This window comes from Oncorhynchus clarkii, chromosome 10, assembly GCF_045791955.1.
Source record: "Oncorhynchus clarkii lewisi isolate Uvic-CL-2024 chromosome 10, UVic_Ocla_1.0, whole genome shotgun sequence".
NCBI classification, from domain to species: Eukaryota; Metazoa; Chordata; class Actinopteri; order Salmoniformes; family Salmonidae; genus Oncorhynchus; species Oncorhynchus clarkii.
The window spans coordinates 20234843-20253674 of record NC_092156.1 but is presented as its reverse complement, the minus strand read 5'-3'; the positions used below and the strand labels follow the sequence as shown (position 1 = coordinate 20253674).

General features: G+C 39.7%; 1 protein-coding gene and 1 pseudogene across 2 annotated transcripts; both read right to left on the bottom strand.

The window, feature by feature from the left end:
* Positions 1 to 255: 255 nt before the first annotated feature.
* Positions 256 to 4480, bottom strand: LOC139418128 (calpain small subunit 1-like). Of its 2 annotated transcripts, XM_071167342.1 has the most exons (11): positions 4382 to 4480; positions 3633 to 3708; positions 3152 to 3188; positions 2952 to 3044; positions 2633 to 2690; positions 2339 to 2403; positions 2126 to 2194; positions 1857 to 1935; positions 1494 to 1610; positions 1018 to 1076; positions 256 to 838 (listed from the first exon to the last, which is right to left on the bottom strand). In XM_071167342.1, the coding sequence occupies exons 2-11, from the start codon at positions 3677 to 3679 to the stop codon at positions 812 to 814; spliced, it is 651 nt and encodes a 216-aa protein (XP_071023443.1). In that variant the 5' UTR covers positions 3680 to 3708; positions 4382 to 4480; the 3' UTR covers positions 256 to 811. The 2 variants fall into 2 exon arrangements, with proteins under 2 accessions (XP_071023443.1, XP_071023442.1); XM_071167341.1 differs by lacking the exon at positions 256 to 838 and having other exon boundaries at positions 961 to 1076; positions 4382 to 4467.
* Positions 4481 to 5239: 759 nt separating this feature from the next.
* LOC139419189 (alpha-ketoglutarate-dependent dioxygenase alkB homolog 6-like) lies at positions 5240 to 10787 on the bottom strand (annotated as a pseudogene).
* Positions 10788 to 18832: the final 8045 nt, after the last annotated feature.

Below are 18832 nucleotides of genomic sequence, written 5' to 3'. Positions count from 1 at the left end.
GTTATTGCTAAATACCGCACAATTTTTAAACACTTGTAAATATTGGACTCTAAATTGTGCCTTCCTGTACTATGCTAAAATTCTTATTCTATTGAGCTATTTACTTTATGTTCGTATTTTTTTTTAATTGTTGAAGGAACCTGTAAGTAAGCATTTCATTGGACAGGGTAGGGTATACCATGTTTATCCTGTACATATGACTGATACAACTTTGTAAATGAGTACGCTTGAGGTGTTGAAATAACACAAGCACTACATTGTTAGGATTACTTTAATTCCATACAAAATTACACTGGTCATTTCAAAGACTAACAGTTCAGTGACTTATGGCAACAGTTACCAAATCCTTAAATGGCATCTGTTGGTTTCATGAAGCAATGGCAAAAACTAACATTGTGCTGGCATTATGTGTAGCGACATCATGTATGTGTCACAGTTATAGACTATTTCAGAACTGGCTTAAATAAATGATAATGGTAAATGATTACCTTTTGAGAGCTAAGAACCTCTACAAAGGCGAATGCTGTCTTTTCTTCAATTCAAAAGGAAAACAAGCAGATACTCTTGGTTGAATGCAAGACCAGCATCGAGTGGCCCAGAGGTTCTCAGTGTCAGCCCATAGAACCACTGTGTGCAGGTTTAAGGTTCCCATGTTAGTCTACAACTCCCCTTTTGTTGTATGAAAAAGCTGTATTCACATTGTGTAGGTTGCAAATAATGTATGGAAACCTGCATACACTGGGGGACTGGCACAGCATCAAGTAGATAGAAATTGAGGGGTTTTGTAAACACCTGTAGGCATGTCCTAAGCTCAGGAATACATGGTCAACTGGAGCCACTGCAAAGAAACAAATTAAAACAATTGTTTGACATCAACCCTGTACAATGGTGGGTTTTGACCTCTTGTGTGATAGGAACACATTGTACAGTGATGCCAAAAACCAAAGTAGCTTTGCTAGGCTAATTACATTCAGAATACCATCTCATTGGTACAGCTTGTAAGTGTGACATGCTTACCTCTTGAACGTTGACCTTGATGGTTCCATTGTTATCCTTGTCTAAGGTGTTGAAGGCACCTGAAATCAGGAAAATACAACAGATGGTACTCCTTTGAAAATAATGGGGTACATAATCATTGGAATATTTTATTGGCAAAGCTGTTCTCTCTATTCAAAAGGCAGCTCTAATGAAGGCCTTGTGGTCAACAAGGCTCTATCAAGAGCAGTGTGCAGGTTTCTTATCTTATCAACTGTTATCATGCACCTGCAAAAAAAGATAGCTCAGATGTGCAACGGACTTTTGAATAGAGAAAACTGCCAATGAAATATTCCAATGATTATGTACCCCATTATTTTCAAACGGAGTACCATTAGTTGTGCTGACACATGTACCAAAAGGTTAATGCATATGGTTTCTATATTTAAACCCTATACAGAGCTAAAAGAACCCCTACCATGACGACGATATGGAAAAGAGCAGGGAATCAGACTTACGACACATAGCATCCAGTCTCACAAGACAGCCAATGTAGTTGTCAAAGTCCAGGTCCCCATTCTCTTCGCTGTATCTGCGGATGATCATCTGGAACAACTGGTCGTTGAGGCGGAAGCCTGGGTCCAAACCATAGACATACATATTTAGGTTTTATGAATATCCTTGGTCAAAACTGAAATGCTGATATCTAAACATTTAACTATGAAGCTGGAAACAGAGGATTACAATCTCAAACACCACTTACAAAGTTGACATTCAAAATGTATTCATATCACAGTGCAATGTTTTAAGAACATATGAGCTGTAACAAGTGTCTGCCAAACAGTGATATAAATCTTTCTGTGCTGTATGATATCTCTAACCTGCAACCCTGAAAGCGTTGGGAAGCTCATCTGCACCAATAACCCCAGAGCCATCAGTGTCATAAGTCTTATACACACCCTGAAAACAAAACAAAAACTTTTGTTTTGAAATACATTTATGTAGTATAATACTTCTTTGATTCAATTTCCATGGTTAGACATTATCATACTTTCTAATAGTGCTAATACTCTCAAACTACTTCATTATTCAAATCAAGAAATAATGAGACAAATAGTTTTTACCAAGCTGGTGGAAATTAAATACTCACCTGCCATTTCTTGATATTGTTCCAAAGGTGTTTGAACTCGTGAAATCCAAGCTTTCCAGTGCTGTCACTCTGCAACAGAGTTAAGGTTAACAAAAACCTGACGCTTACAGTGCTTTCGGAATGTATTCATACACCTTCACTTTTTCCACATTTTGTTAAGTCACAGCCTGGACCCTGACCCCCACCACAAACAGGTCATGACAGGAAGGATACATCCATGACTGCCACCATGCTCCTGCAGGACTCTATGCTAAACCCGTCTGTCTTCAAGTCACCATCTGAAATTAAAAAGTAGCCAGATCACTCAGCGTATCATCCCCTTACTCATTCACAAATACATATCAGCCTCACTGAGAAATTCATCAAGAATATTACATCTCAAACATGGCTTTCTAGGATAGAAAATGATTGTCAATAAACAGGCATACGTAGAGACTTGCTTAAAGCACGCAAGCGTGTACATCCAGGCAGAGCCACACAAATAGACAGAATAGAACCCTGACTTACGTTTGGAAATAATTCTATTCAGGATGTTCATCAGTTCGATGGGACTCACCTCCATGTCCTGAAGGAAAAGTTGTTCATTTGAATTATTCCCAACATTGAAGCATAGCATGCATAGTGCATCTATTCACAGTATTCAGTAGTGAATTTGAGCCATTAAATGAAGATCATCCTGCACCAAAGGCGTTTCAGCAGTCACAGTGCCTTTTTAATGGCAAGGTGTATGGTTGCCACAAGGTGTTTACTTTTACAGAGGTACTATGAAGTTAAACCAAAATAGGAATATGGTGAGGGAGTAGTAGCAAGGAAATATCGTACTCACATCTCCAGCCAACTGCTGGAAGACTTTGCGAAACTGTCTTTCCTCGTCACTCTCACTCTGCTCTGCATACGCAAGTGGCCTTCGTGGTGCAGGCTGCAGGATGACAACGTTAGGAAATTAGGAATTTATTGTTCAGGTTACTATTATCCATAACAACTGTGTATTCTGGTGATACATTATGAAATAGCAATGCCACTCACTGGGTCAGAGGGCACAAAAGCAGCTGGATCAATATTGCTGAAGGGGACACAGGGGAGATGAATAGGTTAGTCACTGGGTAGCATTCCTAAGAGTGATAGCTATGCAGAGATATAGAGGCATTGATTGACTTGGTCAGTGGTAATAGCTGCAGTGACTACTAGCTGAAGAATCATGCTCCTGTCCAACTTAGCTTAAACAATTAACACCTTGATTCCAAACTGATTAAAACAGCACAGTGAGAATATATTATTCATACCTGAAAGTCTATGCAATGATAGAACCAATTTAAGCAGTGCCAAAGTCCTAAGATTAGACAACTTTCATTCCACTTGCACCCACACAACCTAAAAATCCTCAACCCCCTTCCCATTCGGCAAAGCCCAGAAAACACTACTAACTACATTATGTATAAACATTGTTTATACATAATAAGTGCAAATGATTTAGAAGAGGTCCTTAGTACTATAGCCAGATCCTTACCTTACAACATCAAGAATGCCACCAATGAGTCTTTTGGCCAGAAACATATTTAATCAATTTAATTGAATTTGTCAACCTGTAGAAGGGAAAAAACAGATTAAAAACGTATTCGTTTCTAAAGTAGTTTGAAATAGCCCTAATTATTCATTAATAGTAATAAATACCCATAATCGAAAGCATATGGCAATCTCAAGAATAACGGAAACCTAACAGTGTAGGCTAATGACTCAGTGTTGACACATGAGGACACACCCACTGCAAATATTTCACCCAATGACGCCTTGCCAATAAAATGCCCTCCAGACAATTTTTACGTTTCCAAATTGGCTGGTCTGCTTAAAAAAAGTACAATTATTCTAAATTAGATACCCCAGCGAATTCTACTTTTTTTAAAATGTTAAACCAACGAGAGCTGGTTAGATGGCTAATTGGCCGACCATTATAATGTAGCCAGCTAAATGAACGTTAGCTTACAAAGTATGACAGCTAATGTAGGTCGGACAAATGCCTGGTAGCCACACAACATCAATGCTATGAATATATTTTGTAGGATGGATGTCGGTTTAAAGAAATGTATGTCCTTTTTTGCAAGCCTACAAACCAGCTAGCTTGCCTGGACAGGAAGCAGCTAAGGTTAACTAGCAGTGAGCTAATCTACTGTTAGTAGGCAAATCTTATATTAGCAAACGAGGCTACACTAACACTATAATAACACCGAAGTAATCAACATGTTAGGGGTATTTACTTACCAAGACTTGGTGCCAGTGAGTGAACTTGTAAATAGAAAGAAGGATGTTACCCAAATTAACCAAGTTAGTAAACGCCCACTGACGCTGTCAATCAAACTCGCTACACGTGTCCCCCTGACCCTGAGTGGATAATGAAAAGAAAGGGGATGTCTTTACCGCCAAGCATAATTTGACCACATGAAGAAAATCTTTGCCACAAACCTGATAAAACCACAAATTAAATACAATAATCTCTAACATATGTATATGGTTATCTGTACAAAAATATGAAAAACAAAAAATTATGAAGAAAAATTGAACATTTCTCTTGAAACATGTCAAATACTTATCTGCACAACATGTGAGCAAGTTTCTAGCAAAACCTGAAATGATGATTTGACGTGGGAAATTGTCAGCAACATTTCACACAACGTTGACAATGTGAGAGCTGGTGATTGATTATAACTGTGCAAAGTGTGGACCAAAACGTTACTATATTGACAGGTTGGCTAAAGATTAGTACATTCAACAGCATCCCTTGCTCAATAAGACGTATTCCTCATGTGAAAGTGAGGAATTATATATTGTTTAAGACAAAGAGAGCTTAAAGTGCAGAAAATGTGGGCTTGCCGGATGAAGCCTTGGATAACACCTCACCTGATCAAACATACTGTACTGTACATACAATAGGTTACCATGAATCAAGGTATCCAAGGTTAATCAGAACTTAGGGCTTTGTATTTTGTAGTGTCTTTTGGCATTATAATTCATACATTTTATAAAGGATCCAGGCAATGAATTACATAATCAAATCAGTGAAATCAGTCTGTATCATGGTGTACATGTTTTCCCAAGTGCAGAACTCCAAGTCCTCAAATGTTACTTCCTTAGGTTGGCCCTCATGACTTTGGTGAGGGTCAACCTGGTGCTTAGGGTTAGTGTGGCCACTGTCAGGGCCCCAGCAGCGAGCAGTTTGGCCACCCTGCCAGTGAGGGAGTCGTGGTGCGTCCCCTGGATGCAGTGGAGGAAGAGCTTGTACATGTTTTCTGGAGGATGAGAAGGCTCTGCACCAGCAGAGACAGGAGGCAGCGGCTCTCCTCAGTCTGTGGAACCTCCGGCGTGGGACACAGTGAGTGACAAGAATTTAGTAATACTAACCTCTTGTAATACTGTAAGTCTGCATGTCATCTACAGTGTCTGTAGTACAGTGCCTTCAGAAAGTTTTCACATCCCTTGACTTTTTCCACATTTTGTTGTGTTACAGCCTGAATTTAAAATGTATTAAATTGAGATTTGTCACTGACGTACACACAGTACCCCATAATATCAAAGTGGGGTTATGTTTTTAGAAATGTTTACAAATTAATACGAAATGAAAGTTGAAATGTCTTGAGTCAATAACTATTCAACCCCTTTGTTATGGCAAGCCTAATTAAGTTAAAGCAAAAATAAATTTAAAAAAGTAACATAATAAGTTGCATGGACTCACTCTGTGTGCAATAATAATGCTTAACATGAATTCATCATCTCTGTACCCCACACATACAATTATCTGTAAGGTCCCTCAGTCGAGCAGTGACTTTCAAACACAGATTCAACCACAAATACCAGGGAGTGTTTCACAAAGAAGGGCACCTATTTGGTAAATGGGTAAAAATGTAAAAAGCAGACATTGAATATCCCTTCAATACACCCAGTCGCTACAAAGATACAGGCGTCCTTCCTCACTCAGTTGCCTGAGAGGAAGGAAACCACTCAGGGATTTCACCATGAGACCAATGGTGACTTTAATACAGTTACAGAGTTTAATGTCTGTGATAGGAGAAAACTGAGGATGGATCAACAACATCCTGTTTGCAACAAGGCATTAAAGTAATACTGCAAATAAATTGGCAAAGCAATACACTTTTTGTCCAGAATACAAATTGTTATGTTTGGATTAAATCCAATACAACACATTATTGAGTACACTCTCCATATTTTCAATCATAGTGGTGGCTGCATCATGTCAAATCAAATTGAATTGGTCATATACACGTGTTTAGCAGATGTTATTGTGGGTGTAGCGAAATGCTTGTAGAGTTAGAAGCACGGCAGCCCTCTGTCGGCGCCATTTTTCACACATGTTATGGGTATGCTTGTGATTGTTAAGGAATGGGGAGTTTTTCAGGATAAAAAAGAGACAATGGAGCTAAGCACAGGCAAAATCCTAGAGGAAAACCTGGTTCAGTCTGCTTTCCACCAGACACTGGGAGATGAAATCCCCTTTCAGCAGGACAATAACCTGTTGTGGAGCTCACCTCCTGGGAGCTGATGGGCCTGTAGAAGTCCAGCAATGTGTGGGAGCAAGCCCAGGTTGATAGTCGTAACTGTGGGGTGGTACAGAGGCCAGTCCTCATGGGGCTGTGACACAGTAACCTGTAACCAGTAACCAAATCACTACCTTCTACCAGGTGTTGGTCACATACAACATTAGCACAATGACACAAAAGCAGAGCAGTACCCACCCGATGGAATGTCTTGAACACTTATTTTCACACACAAAGTTGCACAATAATAGCAGAGTGATTACCACACAGTGCTAATGGCTTAACATGATGTTGAGGACCGTACTATTATCCACTCCCCTGGCTTGTATTCGTTCCCCAGCACATGAATGGCAGTCTTCCCAGCAAATGCACCAAGAGCAGCGATTCTCTCGCAGTACTTCAACAGCAAATGAGGAAGCTTCTCTCCAGGCATCCCTTTCAGACAAGGCAGCCTACCTGTAAACAAGTAAAGGCGTAGATCCAGCTGTCACATCATTTCAAATCAAGTCAAATTGTATTTGTCACATGCACTGAATACAACAGGTGAAATGAAGCAGGTGAAAAACAGTGAAATGCTTGGGATTTGATCTAGCAACCTTTCGGTTACTGGCCCAACACTCTAACCACTAGGCTACCTGCCGCCCTGTCTATGACTAGGGTGGCTGGAGTCTTTTTGACAATTTTTAGGGCCTTTCTCTGACAGCCTGGTATAGAGGTCCTGGATGGCAGGAAGCTCGGCCCCACTAATGTACTGGGCCGTATTCACAAATGCACCTCACATTCAATTTTAATTACTGACATACCCCAGTCCTAGATACATCTGTTGGATAACTGTATCCATTTTGTTTTTGGTGTCTTATACACCTGGAACAGCATTAGAATAAATGCATTTCATGATGTCATACCTGGTGTTATACCTATACATCAGAGGTCGTTTTGGCCCCCCAAAGTTTAGTTATTTATTATTTTTTAAACAAAAGAATGTGATTCTAGTTTTTAGAAGAAAAAAAATAGACTAAAATCACCAGGAATTTAGCAACAAAAAATTGTATTTGGGTAAATCTGTTCCCAAGTATACCCACAAATAAAAATAGACATCCCACCGGGCATACACTGGATGAATCAATGAAATTACGTTGAAATAACGTAGAATAGACGTTGAATTGAAGTCTGTGCCCAGTGGGATATGTGATCATGTCTCAATGTAATCAAGGCATGAAATTATTATTACAATCTTTTATTGGGCTAAGTTGGGGTAAATTTGTTATGGACCGGCACAGTAACGATCCGCTTTAACAAAAATCGTCCCACAGCTGAATATTTTTGTCTATCCCTGGTATGCAGTGCATTTGAAAAGTATTCAGACACCTTGACTTTTTCCACATTTTGTTACGTTACAGCCTTATTCTAAAATTGATTAAATAGTTTTTTCCCCCTCATCAATCTACACACAATGCCCCATAATGACAATGTGAAAACAGTTTTGATTTTTCTGCAAAAAATAAACAAATTAACAAATGAAATATTACATTAACATAAGTATTCAGACCGTTTACTCAGTACTTTGTTGAAGCACCTCTGGTAGCGATTACAGCCTTGAGTCTTCATGGGTATGATGCTACAAGCTTGGCACACCTGTATTCACCTCAAGTTCTGTTGGTTTGGATGGGGAGCATCGCTGCACAGCTATTTTCAGGTCTCCCCAGAGATGTTAGATCGGGTTCAAGTACGGGCTCTGGCTGGGCCACTCAAGAACATTCAGAGACTTGTCCCGAAGCCACTCCTGCATTGTCTTGGCTGTGTACTTAGGGTCATTGTCCTGTTGGAAGGTGAACTTTCACCCCAGTCTGAGGTCCTGAGCTCTCTGGAGCAAGTTTTCATCAAGTATCTGGCTTAACTTTGCTCCGTTCATCTTTCCCTCAACCCTGACTAGTCTCACAGTCCCTGCCGCTGAAAAACATCCCCACAGCATGATGCTGCCACCACCATGCTTCACCATAGGGATGGTTCCAGGTTTCCTCCAGACGAAACACTTGGCATTCAGGCTAAAGAGTTCAATCTTGGTTTCATCAGACCAGAGAATATTGTTTCTCATGGTCTGAGAGTCCTTAAGGTGCCTTTTGGCGAACTCCAAGCGGGCTGTCATGTGCCTTTTATTTCCGTCTGGCCACTCTACCATAAAGGCCTTATTGGTGGAGTGCTGCAGAGATGGTTGTTCTTCTGGAAGGTTCTCCCATCCCCACAGAGGAAATCTGGAGCTCTGTTAGAGTAACCAACAGGTTTTTGATCACCTCCCTGACCAAGGCCTTTCTCCCGTGATTGTTCAGTTTGGCCGGGCGGCCAGCTCTAGGAAGAGTCTTGGTGGTTGCAAACTTCTTCCAATTAAGAAGGATGGAGGCCACTGTGTTCTTGGGAACCTTCAATGTTGCAGAAATGTTTTGGTTCCCTTCCCCAGATCTGTGCCTCGACACAATCTTGTCTCGGAGCTCTACGGACAATTCTTTCGACCTCATGGCTTGGTTTTTACTCTGATGTGCACTGTCAACTGTGGGACTTTATGTAGACAGGTGTGTGCCTTTCCAAATCATGTCCAATCAATAGAATTTACCACAGGTGGACTCCAATCAAGTTGTAGAAACATCTCAAGGATGATCAATGGAAACAGGATAAACCGGAACTCGATTTCGAGTCTCATAGCAAAGGGTCTGAATACTTATGTAAATAAGGTATTTCTGTTTGACTTTACAAAAATGTATAAAAGCCTGTTTTCACTTTGTTATTATGGGATATTGTGTGTAGATTGATGAGAAACACATTTAATTTAATCTATTTTAGAATAAGGCTGCATATGATATTGTACGTCATGACTGAGCCTATATATCTGAGTCTCTCTAGCCTCTCTCTGCACCTGGCATCCACCAAATCCTGCACTGTGTTCTCCCCCACAATTACAGCACATAACCTTCACATTGCTTCCACATTCACCGTTATCATGTTCCCCTCCACACTTTGCACATCTTTCCTTTCCTTCACACTGAGCAGCTACATGTCCCATTCTTTGGCATTTATACACCACAGTGCCATCCTGAAAATCAACATGGAATGTTGCGATTGTCTAAAGGAAGTAGCTAATGTTAGCCGGTAACCAAACTGGAACCTGTACAAGTCATAATCTCAGAATAAATAAGAATGAACTGTAGCGACTATGAACATAAAGCAGTCATGTTATATAAAGACTATTTGTTAGCGTTTAAGCATTTTTTCTGATATCAGATTCTTCTTCTGAAGATTGAACATCTGACTTGAATCCATTTGTAGTGAAATAGTGCTCCCTATGGCACTGGAGTATATTGCAAAGGAGACGGGCTCATGCGCTTGACAGTCAGTTGTTCAATCAGAGATGGAGTCATTCCTATTTTTTGCTATGAAGTCTACATTTTTATTTGCTCAAGCTCAGTGGTTCAGTGCAGTACATCTAGCGTGTGTTAGGCTATCTGTTACCTCCTAGAATTAGGCTGTTGTTTTTTAAAATCTCATATTGATTTGCCTGAAAGTTACCATACTATCATTATGCGCAACACACATGTATCATATATTTAGCATCGCTCATATTAAACAATCAAAATGATATAAATTCAGGACAAGTTTGGATGTATAAAAACATTTAGGGATGATGATATAATACTGTATCTGGACAGAAGTTCAAGTTTGAATAATTTTAATAAGTATTGTGAAGAACCATGTAAAATATAATGTATTACAATGGCTCTGCAGAGATATCTACCCTTTCAATCGCACTCCAGCAAAGAATCACTCTAACCATGAAATAAAGGTTTCCATGGTTACATCAGGAGCCATGTTAAGGGGTGCCTCTTGATTCTGCAGTAGTTTCTCCACCGTTATTTTCCTTTCACCATGTTGCAAGACAGTGCCATCTTAAGAATCTGTCTGTGTGCTGCAGTGATAGGGTTTGAAATGACACAAATGGGGGCACCAATAATTATTTGCAATAGCTTTGACCCGAGTCACCTTGCCGTGGGTTTTGAACATTTTGATTGATTTAAAAAGAAAATATCACCACAGCTTGCACTTACCTGGTCGCCCTGATGGTGGTGCATTGCAGATCTTGAGTTGTTCAGGAGTTGCCAGGTCTACAAGTTGAATCCTTGCAAGAGCATCCCCAGTGTGACATTCTAAAGTACTCTGTACCACCCGTTACCTTGACAACATGATTTTATCATTCTAGCCCACCACTACCTTCTCCCACAGAGGGAATCAAATGCTTCTACAGAGCCAGATAAGACTGTCTTGAAATATATGGTACCACACTTGCTTCCTTTAACTTTATGGGGTGTAGGTGGGGAGTTGGGGAGACCTTCTCCTTGATATTATGCCCTAAGCACATGAGATCGGTTTGCACATATATAGTGGCCCAATGGTGAAATCCCTAAGTGAAATCCTTCCTCTCCGGCAACTGAGTTAGGAAGGACGCCTGTATCTTTGTAGTGACTAGGTGTATTGACACCATCCAAAATGTAATTAATAACTGCACCATGCTCAAAGGGATATTCAATGTTTGCTTTTTTAGTTTTTACCCATCTACCAATAGGTGCAATTCCCTGGTCTTTGTGGTTGAATCTGTTTTTGTAATTCCTGCTAGACTGAGGGATTTTACAGATAAATTGTATGTGTGGGGTACCGAGATGAAGTAGTCATTCAAAAATCATGTTTAACACTATTATTGCAAACAGAGTGAGTCCATGCAACTCATTTGTGAGTTGTTAAGCACATTTTTACTCCTGAACTTGCCATAGGAAGAGGGGTTGAATACTTATTGACTCAAATAGATTATATTTTCATTTTTAATTCATATGTAAAAAAATAAATAATCTAAAAACATAATTCCACTTTGCCATTATGGGGTAGGCAAGTGACACAAAATCTCAATTTAATCATCCATTTTAAATTGTGGCTGTGGAAAAAGTCAAGGGGTGTGGATACTTTCTGAAGGGCTAGATTAAATGATTGTTGAATGTATCCCCTCAGCCAGATACTGCTGTACTGCTTTTGACAGCTATTTTCTAGTCTTCACACATGGTGAAAACATCTGTCTGTTTCAGTGTTTTCTGTTATTATTACCAGGCCATGTTACTGAATGACTTTCCAATTACACCTTCATCAAATGCTTAATTTACTAAAGGAAGCTCATTTCAGCTTTTCGTATAACTTTAGAGATTGGATGAGACATAAAAGTTACAAAGTAACCAGAACAGCCAATATCTTTCATTCATGGAGGTTGATCAGCCACCTGGCCAGACACACTCAGTGGGGCCGTACTCTCAAACTTTTGCTTAGACCGAGGTTTAGACCTGTGGTCTAAAATGGCTAGCTGCAAGCTTTTCTCATAGCATATTGGCTAATTGAGCCAGGTTGGCCTAAGTATGACCAGCCCAGCACATGTTTCTAACCGGTAACAATCATCAACTTTGCAGACGACAACAGTAGTAGGCCTGATTACCAACAATAACGAGACAGCCTAAAAGGAGGAGGTGAGGGCCCTGGCAGAGTGGTGCCAGGCAACGTCAACAAAACTGATGTAGAATCCTCCATGTTTTCTTCTCTGTAAAAGCACATGGATGCATGTGAAATGGTAAGCAACAACTTTGAATTTGGTAATATATGCAAAACGTGCCTTTTGAAATTTGAGTAAGTAGCCCATATAGAAGCATCATGCAATTTTTATTGTCACACTCCACCTTTTAGACTAAGGCAAGGGTTTCAAACACTTACCTTGAAGTTGGAGGTTTTATAATAACCCTCTGGTGGACATGTTCACCTGTTTAACACATGTGATTGGATGGTGGCGCTACCCTGTAAGGTCACTGCTCCGTTGTTTCGTTATTCTGTTACCAGATATAATTATGTTCTCAGCTGGTCATCCTCAGCATAGTGGCCTATTGTGCCAGGTTGACCTATGAGAAAAGCTAGCAGCTAGCCATTTTAGACCACATATCCTCACATCTGGAATGTGCTCCCCGCCGTCCACCTCAAGGGAACTTGGCTCTTTCAAATCTGACCTCAAAATGCACCTATACAGGATTTGCCTTCCTAGTAGACCCCTCCTTGTTCTGTGTTGTCTTATAAAATCTTCAAGCGCCAGTAACAATTAGCACTTTGAGATGTAATGAAAACCGCTTTATAAATCAATTACTGTTATACTCTGGTTTTAGAAGTTATTGTTAATGGAGGATGTCCCATGGTGCAGGAGGAATGATGTTGGAGGGACAAAGATGGATTATGACTCTATCCCAATTGTCTTTCTGCGAATCCTCTTCGTATCCTATCTCCTTACCTCCTTTATTTTTTATTTAACCTATTATTTAACCACTCAAGTCAGTTCAAAACAAATTCTTATTTACAATGACGGCCTACCCCGGCCAAACCTTACCCCGGCCAAACCCTAACCCAGACGACCCTGGGCCAATTGTGCACCGCTCTATGGGACTCCCAATCACGGCCGGATGTGATACAGCCTGGAATCAAACCAGGGTCTGTAGTGATGCCTCTAGCACTGAGATGCAGTGCCTTTGACTGCTGCCCCACTAAGGAGCTTCTCAACTATTTTGATGAAGGTCCCCGGTCCCCCTTCTGACCTTCTCCAATGGGTTTTGAGAAGGAGGCAAGAAGAGAGGATGCAAAAAAAATCAAGGAAAGATTAATTGAACTTCCCAAACTGGTTCTGGCCTGTGAAGAGCTTCACAGCTTCACAAAACAGATAACACTACAACATTCTGCCCACACGCCACTGTACTAGAACTACAAATTAGCTTAGACGATCGCTTTGGCTTTTACTCAAGACTTTGAACAACAACTAGAACAGCACTCAGACAGAACATGCACAATAAGACCGGTCATGATTTGGAGAGTATTGTCATATTAATTGTTAATGGACTACCTCATAAGCTAAGATTCAGCACCCCATTTAGAAAATGAACTTTTCCGTGAGCATATCGCATGCACTTTAATCAACTCAAGACCTTTCACTCCAATGAGACAGAGAGTAGAGGTGGAGGAGAATAAAGGAACAGAAGACAAGTGATGCTAAAATGAACATTTATAATGACTCTTTGTTGCTGTTGCTGTCGCAAAAATAATCTTTAAAAAACAATTCAATATATTAACACTGAAATGCTGACTTCACTGGTAGTCCACGAGTCATCAAACACAACTCACCGATTATTATTTTTTTTTACAAACACAATACTACAGTTACATTAAATAGTCATTACCCTTAAATCTATTAATGAATGATGCTCAGATAAACTGATAATAAAAATACACTTTCATTCCCTTTTGATAGTTGCTGTTGTCATTGATTCATTGATCAACAGTGTAATGTTGTAAAATTAACTGCTTCTGAGATGTTTCACTGAGGAAAGCAGGAAATTGACTGGCAGCATAGAACATAGTGACATGTCAAGTCAAATGTCAAACAATTAAGTGTTTTGGGGGGGATATGGGATTGGGAAGTGAACCATCCCATTGCTACCACAGCTTCAGTGTGTAGGCTGGCTGGCTTTTGGCTCAGTGCTGATTTCATTTGGCACCCGTATTGGCAAATATCTCAATAAAAGGCTCTCTCACCTGTACTTCACTGACATGGCACAAGGAAATACAATATTGCCCTTGTATGTTTAAGATTGAGACTGTGTCTTTAAGATTGAGACTGTGTCTGTGTAAAGGCATCGAAGCAAATGCTTCAGTCAAAGGACAAGTGAGGCCTGGACTTTGAAATGGTATCTTCTCTGTCTCAATATAGACACCAGAGTCATTCCAATTGACCCAACTTTTTTAAGTTTAGGATAACATATTACATATGCTGACAGTCCATTTCTTAAGATGGAAAAACATTTTTTTTTGCAAAATTAAAATGAAAAACTAACCCAAAATAATATTTACAATGGAGCCGAAGAGGTGTGCAGGGCATTGTCATGCTTTTTTCAGACAAGATTTGTTAGCTTCAACCCTGCAGAATTGTCCGGATGACAAGAAAACAATTAAAACCAAATGAAAATTCATACAGTTGTAGTCTCAGCAAATTTTGGCAATAAATCTGGGGTCAAAATAATCCAAACACGCAGATGAGCACGCAAAGGTCAAGATAAGGTCAACTTAGTTCATGGGAGGGTCAAAGATAAGAGATGGCGTCGTGGCTGGTTGGTAAAAATCCTGTCTTTCTCCCACTATTCAGAGGAATGGGCTCAGAATCATTTTCCATTCAATGGTTGAATACAATGACAGGTGCCAGACACAACGGCACACATAATCATAATGTCATGTAGGCTGAAAAGATGATGGAGAGAGTTGAGGACAAGAGGGGGCAAGCAGCCTTAACCGGCTTAGTCCTGTCTGATAGTTCGATAGAATCCCCCTTAGGAAGATCCTGGAGGGTCAGATGCATGTCCAGACTACATCATATTTAAAACAACTGAAGGTTTGGAATGGTGTTGACTTAGTTTGGCACTCAGTAGTGGAGGGGTTAGAAGGGTGGTGGGGGTTAGTAGCAGTGCATGGCAGAAGGAGGAGACAGAAAGTCATAGCATGCAGTGGTAAAGTAGTTTTAGGTTACACAGGGTTCTTACGGGTTGAGTTGTCCAATCCACCAACACTGACAGCGGTATGACCGAGGCAATCAAATTTTGCTGGTGCTGTATTTGTCTCCCATCTAAAATTATATCAGCAAGACCTTGGGATTGCATTCTGTAACGTAACAAACATGTACTCTCTGATAACACCACATAGAGACATTGTATGAGGTTTACCGTGCTTTCAATGCCAATTTGTTCATAAAAATACTTCCGCCCTCTAGACTTCAAGGCAGCAGAATGCAACATGACAAGATGGAACAGCTCCACTCTAAATTCCCTCTCCCTCTTTTAAAGAAGATTCGCTCATTGTGATTTACACAAATATTTTCAAAAGGAAATGGATAAACCATATTATGTGGACTCGGGTGCCACCTTTTCAGAGAAGTCTGATAAACAGAGACCCAAAAAGATCAGAAAAATAACCTCAAACAATATCAGAGCAACAGCAAAGAATGACAAAAACGTCTGAACGTTAACATGGTTTGCTTTGTTTCACATCCAATAACAGGAGATGGAATTTTGTAAAAAGGTATGACCCGTTGATCAGTAAAGTGCATTTATGCAACACCAAACAAACAGGACAATGTTGACAGTGAATCGGAAGTGTTGTTAAAACATATCTGGGTTATGACTATGGCCTACCTGACTATAGCTGAAATTGGTTCTCGACATAATATCTTAACTCTACATGTAGTTGAAATTCCAGCCCTGAATTCACATTAAAAGACTGATAAACATTCAACTGAAAAAATGAGCAAATGGGATTACATTCATAGATTAGATTTGGGCATTCAAACTGTGGTACAAAAAATCTTTAAAAAATATTACACAGGTTTTGTGAGGTTTAACCTGATTTAAAAAATGCCTGGTATTCTAGAAAGCAAAACTCAAGAATAACACTGAATAACATTTTCGCGTTTGCTTGTTTCACATTTGTAATACTCCTTATGGTACCTTAAGAAAATAAAACCTGGTCTGTTAGAATATAAAGAGATGGACTGTATGAGAATTTGATCTGAAATGTGTTGTATTTGGGCCAACATGACAATAATGGGCTCCCTCCCAACTTACGACATGAAACATTTTAAATATGAGGTGATTTTAACTTAAGTGTTCTACAACTGACTGCATGCAACTTTATGTCTGTGAATGTTGCGAGAAAACCTCCATTTTTTTTCCATTTAGTTTTCTCCCACCAATTTTTCACTTTGATACCATGCAATAGAAGACGTGCAAAAAGATAACACCTAACTCCACGAAACACATTTTGTCCGATTGTTAATGACTATGTTATGAATGCGTATAACATGTTATGCTTAGTCCATGCTGGCCTATAGAGACATTTGTGAAAAACAGCAGTGCTTAAGCCACAGGTCAAACGAACACACAGGGGATGCATGGAGTGTAAAACAACATGGATCCATAAAAATCACAATCTTTATCTCTTACTCTATGTAGCTATGGGGTCAAACAATGCACAAAATAGTTATTTGTCCATCGTTTTCTGAAGTAATGTATACGATTATCTTTTATTAACTGAAAAACATTGTTTGATTGGCACTTGATCAGCACTTCTAAACAAGTTATTGATATCTAACATTTGATCGCACATCTACAATTTCAGAAGCTGCAGAGGTCTAGTTTGGCACAGGTACAATTATTACTGTTACTATCTTACCAATACTGTATAGTATTCTATACACCTCGTTTTACGCCCCTGTCTTTTAGAGCATGTTTCTTATCAACAGACCAGACATATTTTCAACTAAAATATTTTTTTATATTTTACTTATCAAATAGCAGCATTTTCATAACTTACAAAAAGTACATGTAAACCTATTCATTCAAAATCTTAGTAATTTCAAAGGTTCATACAATAGACATAATAAAAACACAAAACAGGACAACATGCTACTATATTGCTTCCAATATTCTTTACATTTTTCTTACGGTCAAACTAAATCATCAATAACAGAAATATGAACGCCACCTGTCGATGATGAGTCATCGTAATGCACAAACAAATCGCAAAGCTAATCTTAATCAGGGTTAGTTGGCACTCTTTATCATCCACACAAAGATAACATAGAGTTTCACATTGTATCGACGACGCTGGACTGCATTTGGACTACAAACTAGAATAGCTACAATTAAGTACATATAGATCATGTTGACATGACATATTCCACAGAAATGAATTTCTAGTCATTTTTCAGATAAGAGGATATGCATAAAGGATGTCACTGTTTCAGCATGAGGTCACGAACGAGTTCCCACCTTTCTCTCTCTCTCTCTCATTTACTTTTTTTTAATAAACTCCTGCTTTCTTTTGTTATGAGGCTGAAATAGAAGCTCTGTTTGGTCAACCAACAGACATTTTCTCATTCAACCAAGATTCGCCTTCCTATTTTGCTTTCCCTTCCACTAGAAGGTCATAGATCACGGTGTAAGCCTGTCTAAATCCTACTTGTTCTTCTTTTAGTGGGGAATTTGATACCGAAGTTTGAACCAATGTTGCTGGTTGGTCTTGTGGGTTGTCACAGTTTGGAGGCAGGTGATATCTGTGCATTTTTGACTGGTGAACTCTATGGGCTGTGAAAATATTTGCATACCCTTATGACCTATAGTGCATAACTCCTATCAATCACTTCGGCACTCCCTGCAACTCCCAGACGTCAGCGCCTATGAGTAGACAAGACAGAAAGAAGGAGAGAGAAGGGAGCAGTGCAGAGGAGAGAGAAAAGGTCATCTCTATATAGGAGGACTTTAAAATAGACCAAAAAGAGCATATGTAGGGTGGGGAAATGTCTAAAGAAAGAGGAGGAAAAGTAATGAATGGAGAGAGAGGAGTTGGTACAGTGTACAGATCAGACCGCTCTGGAGTAGTCTCTCTCTAAACCAAGCGTAGTTGCATTGCTTCTATTATTAAATCCACCTTGATTTGTGCTTGTATTTTAAATCAGCATTAAAATGTTGTGAGGTTAGGGCTAAAATATGAAGGTTTTGAACCCCACAGGTGAAAGAAGTTACAGATATTTTAACTGGAGTGCCATTTCATTTCAAGTAACTAGTGTGCCGTTGACTACTATTAAAAGTCACAGCACATCCCGTCAGAAATACAATGAAAGAGAAACGTGTATTCAGTGAGTCAAGGTAATGGGGCTCGTGGCTGGTGCCATGCAGAGCGCTCAAACATAGAGTTGTTAGTAAGGTGGGGTAAAGGTCCATTCTTTCTCAAGAAGGAGCCTCGTCATTTCACTGAAAAGGGAGTGCTGCTGTTTCTTTCTCTGACACTATCGTTCCCGGTCCTGTATTATTGGAAGCCGATCCCAGAGCTCTGGTTACATAAGTCTATGGATACATTTGTGAAATGGAAAAGAGGGTCAGAATAGGATACGGGGACTGCAATGCAGAAAAATAAATGTCATAGGAGTCATTTGGGTTAATAAAAGGGTCAATGCTATCCGGGATCCTTGGGATGTCCCTACCCTAACCCCTACACTTACCTTAACCCT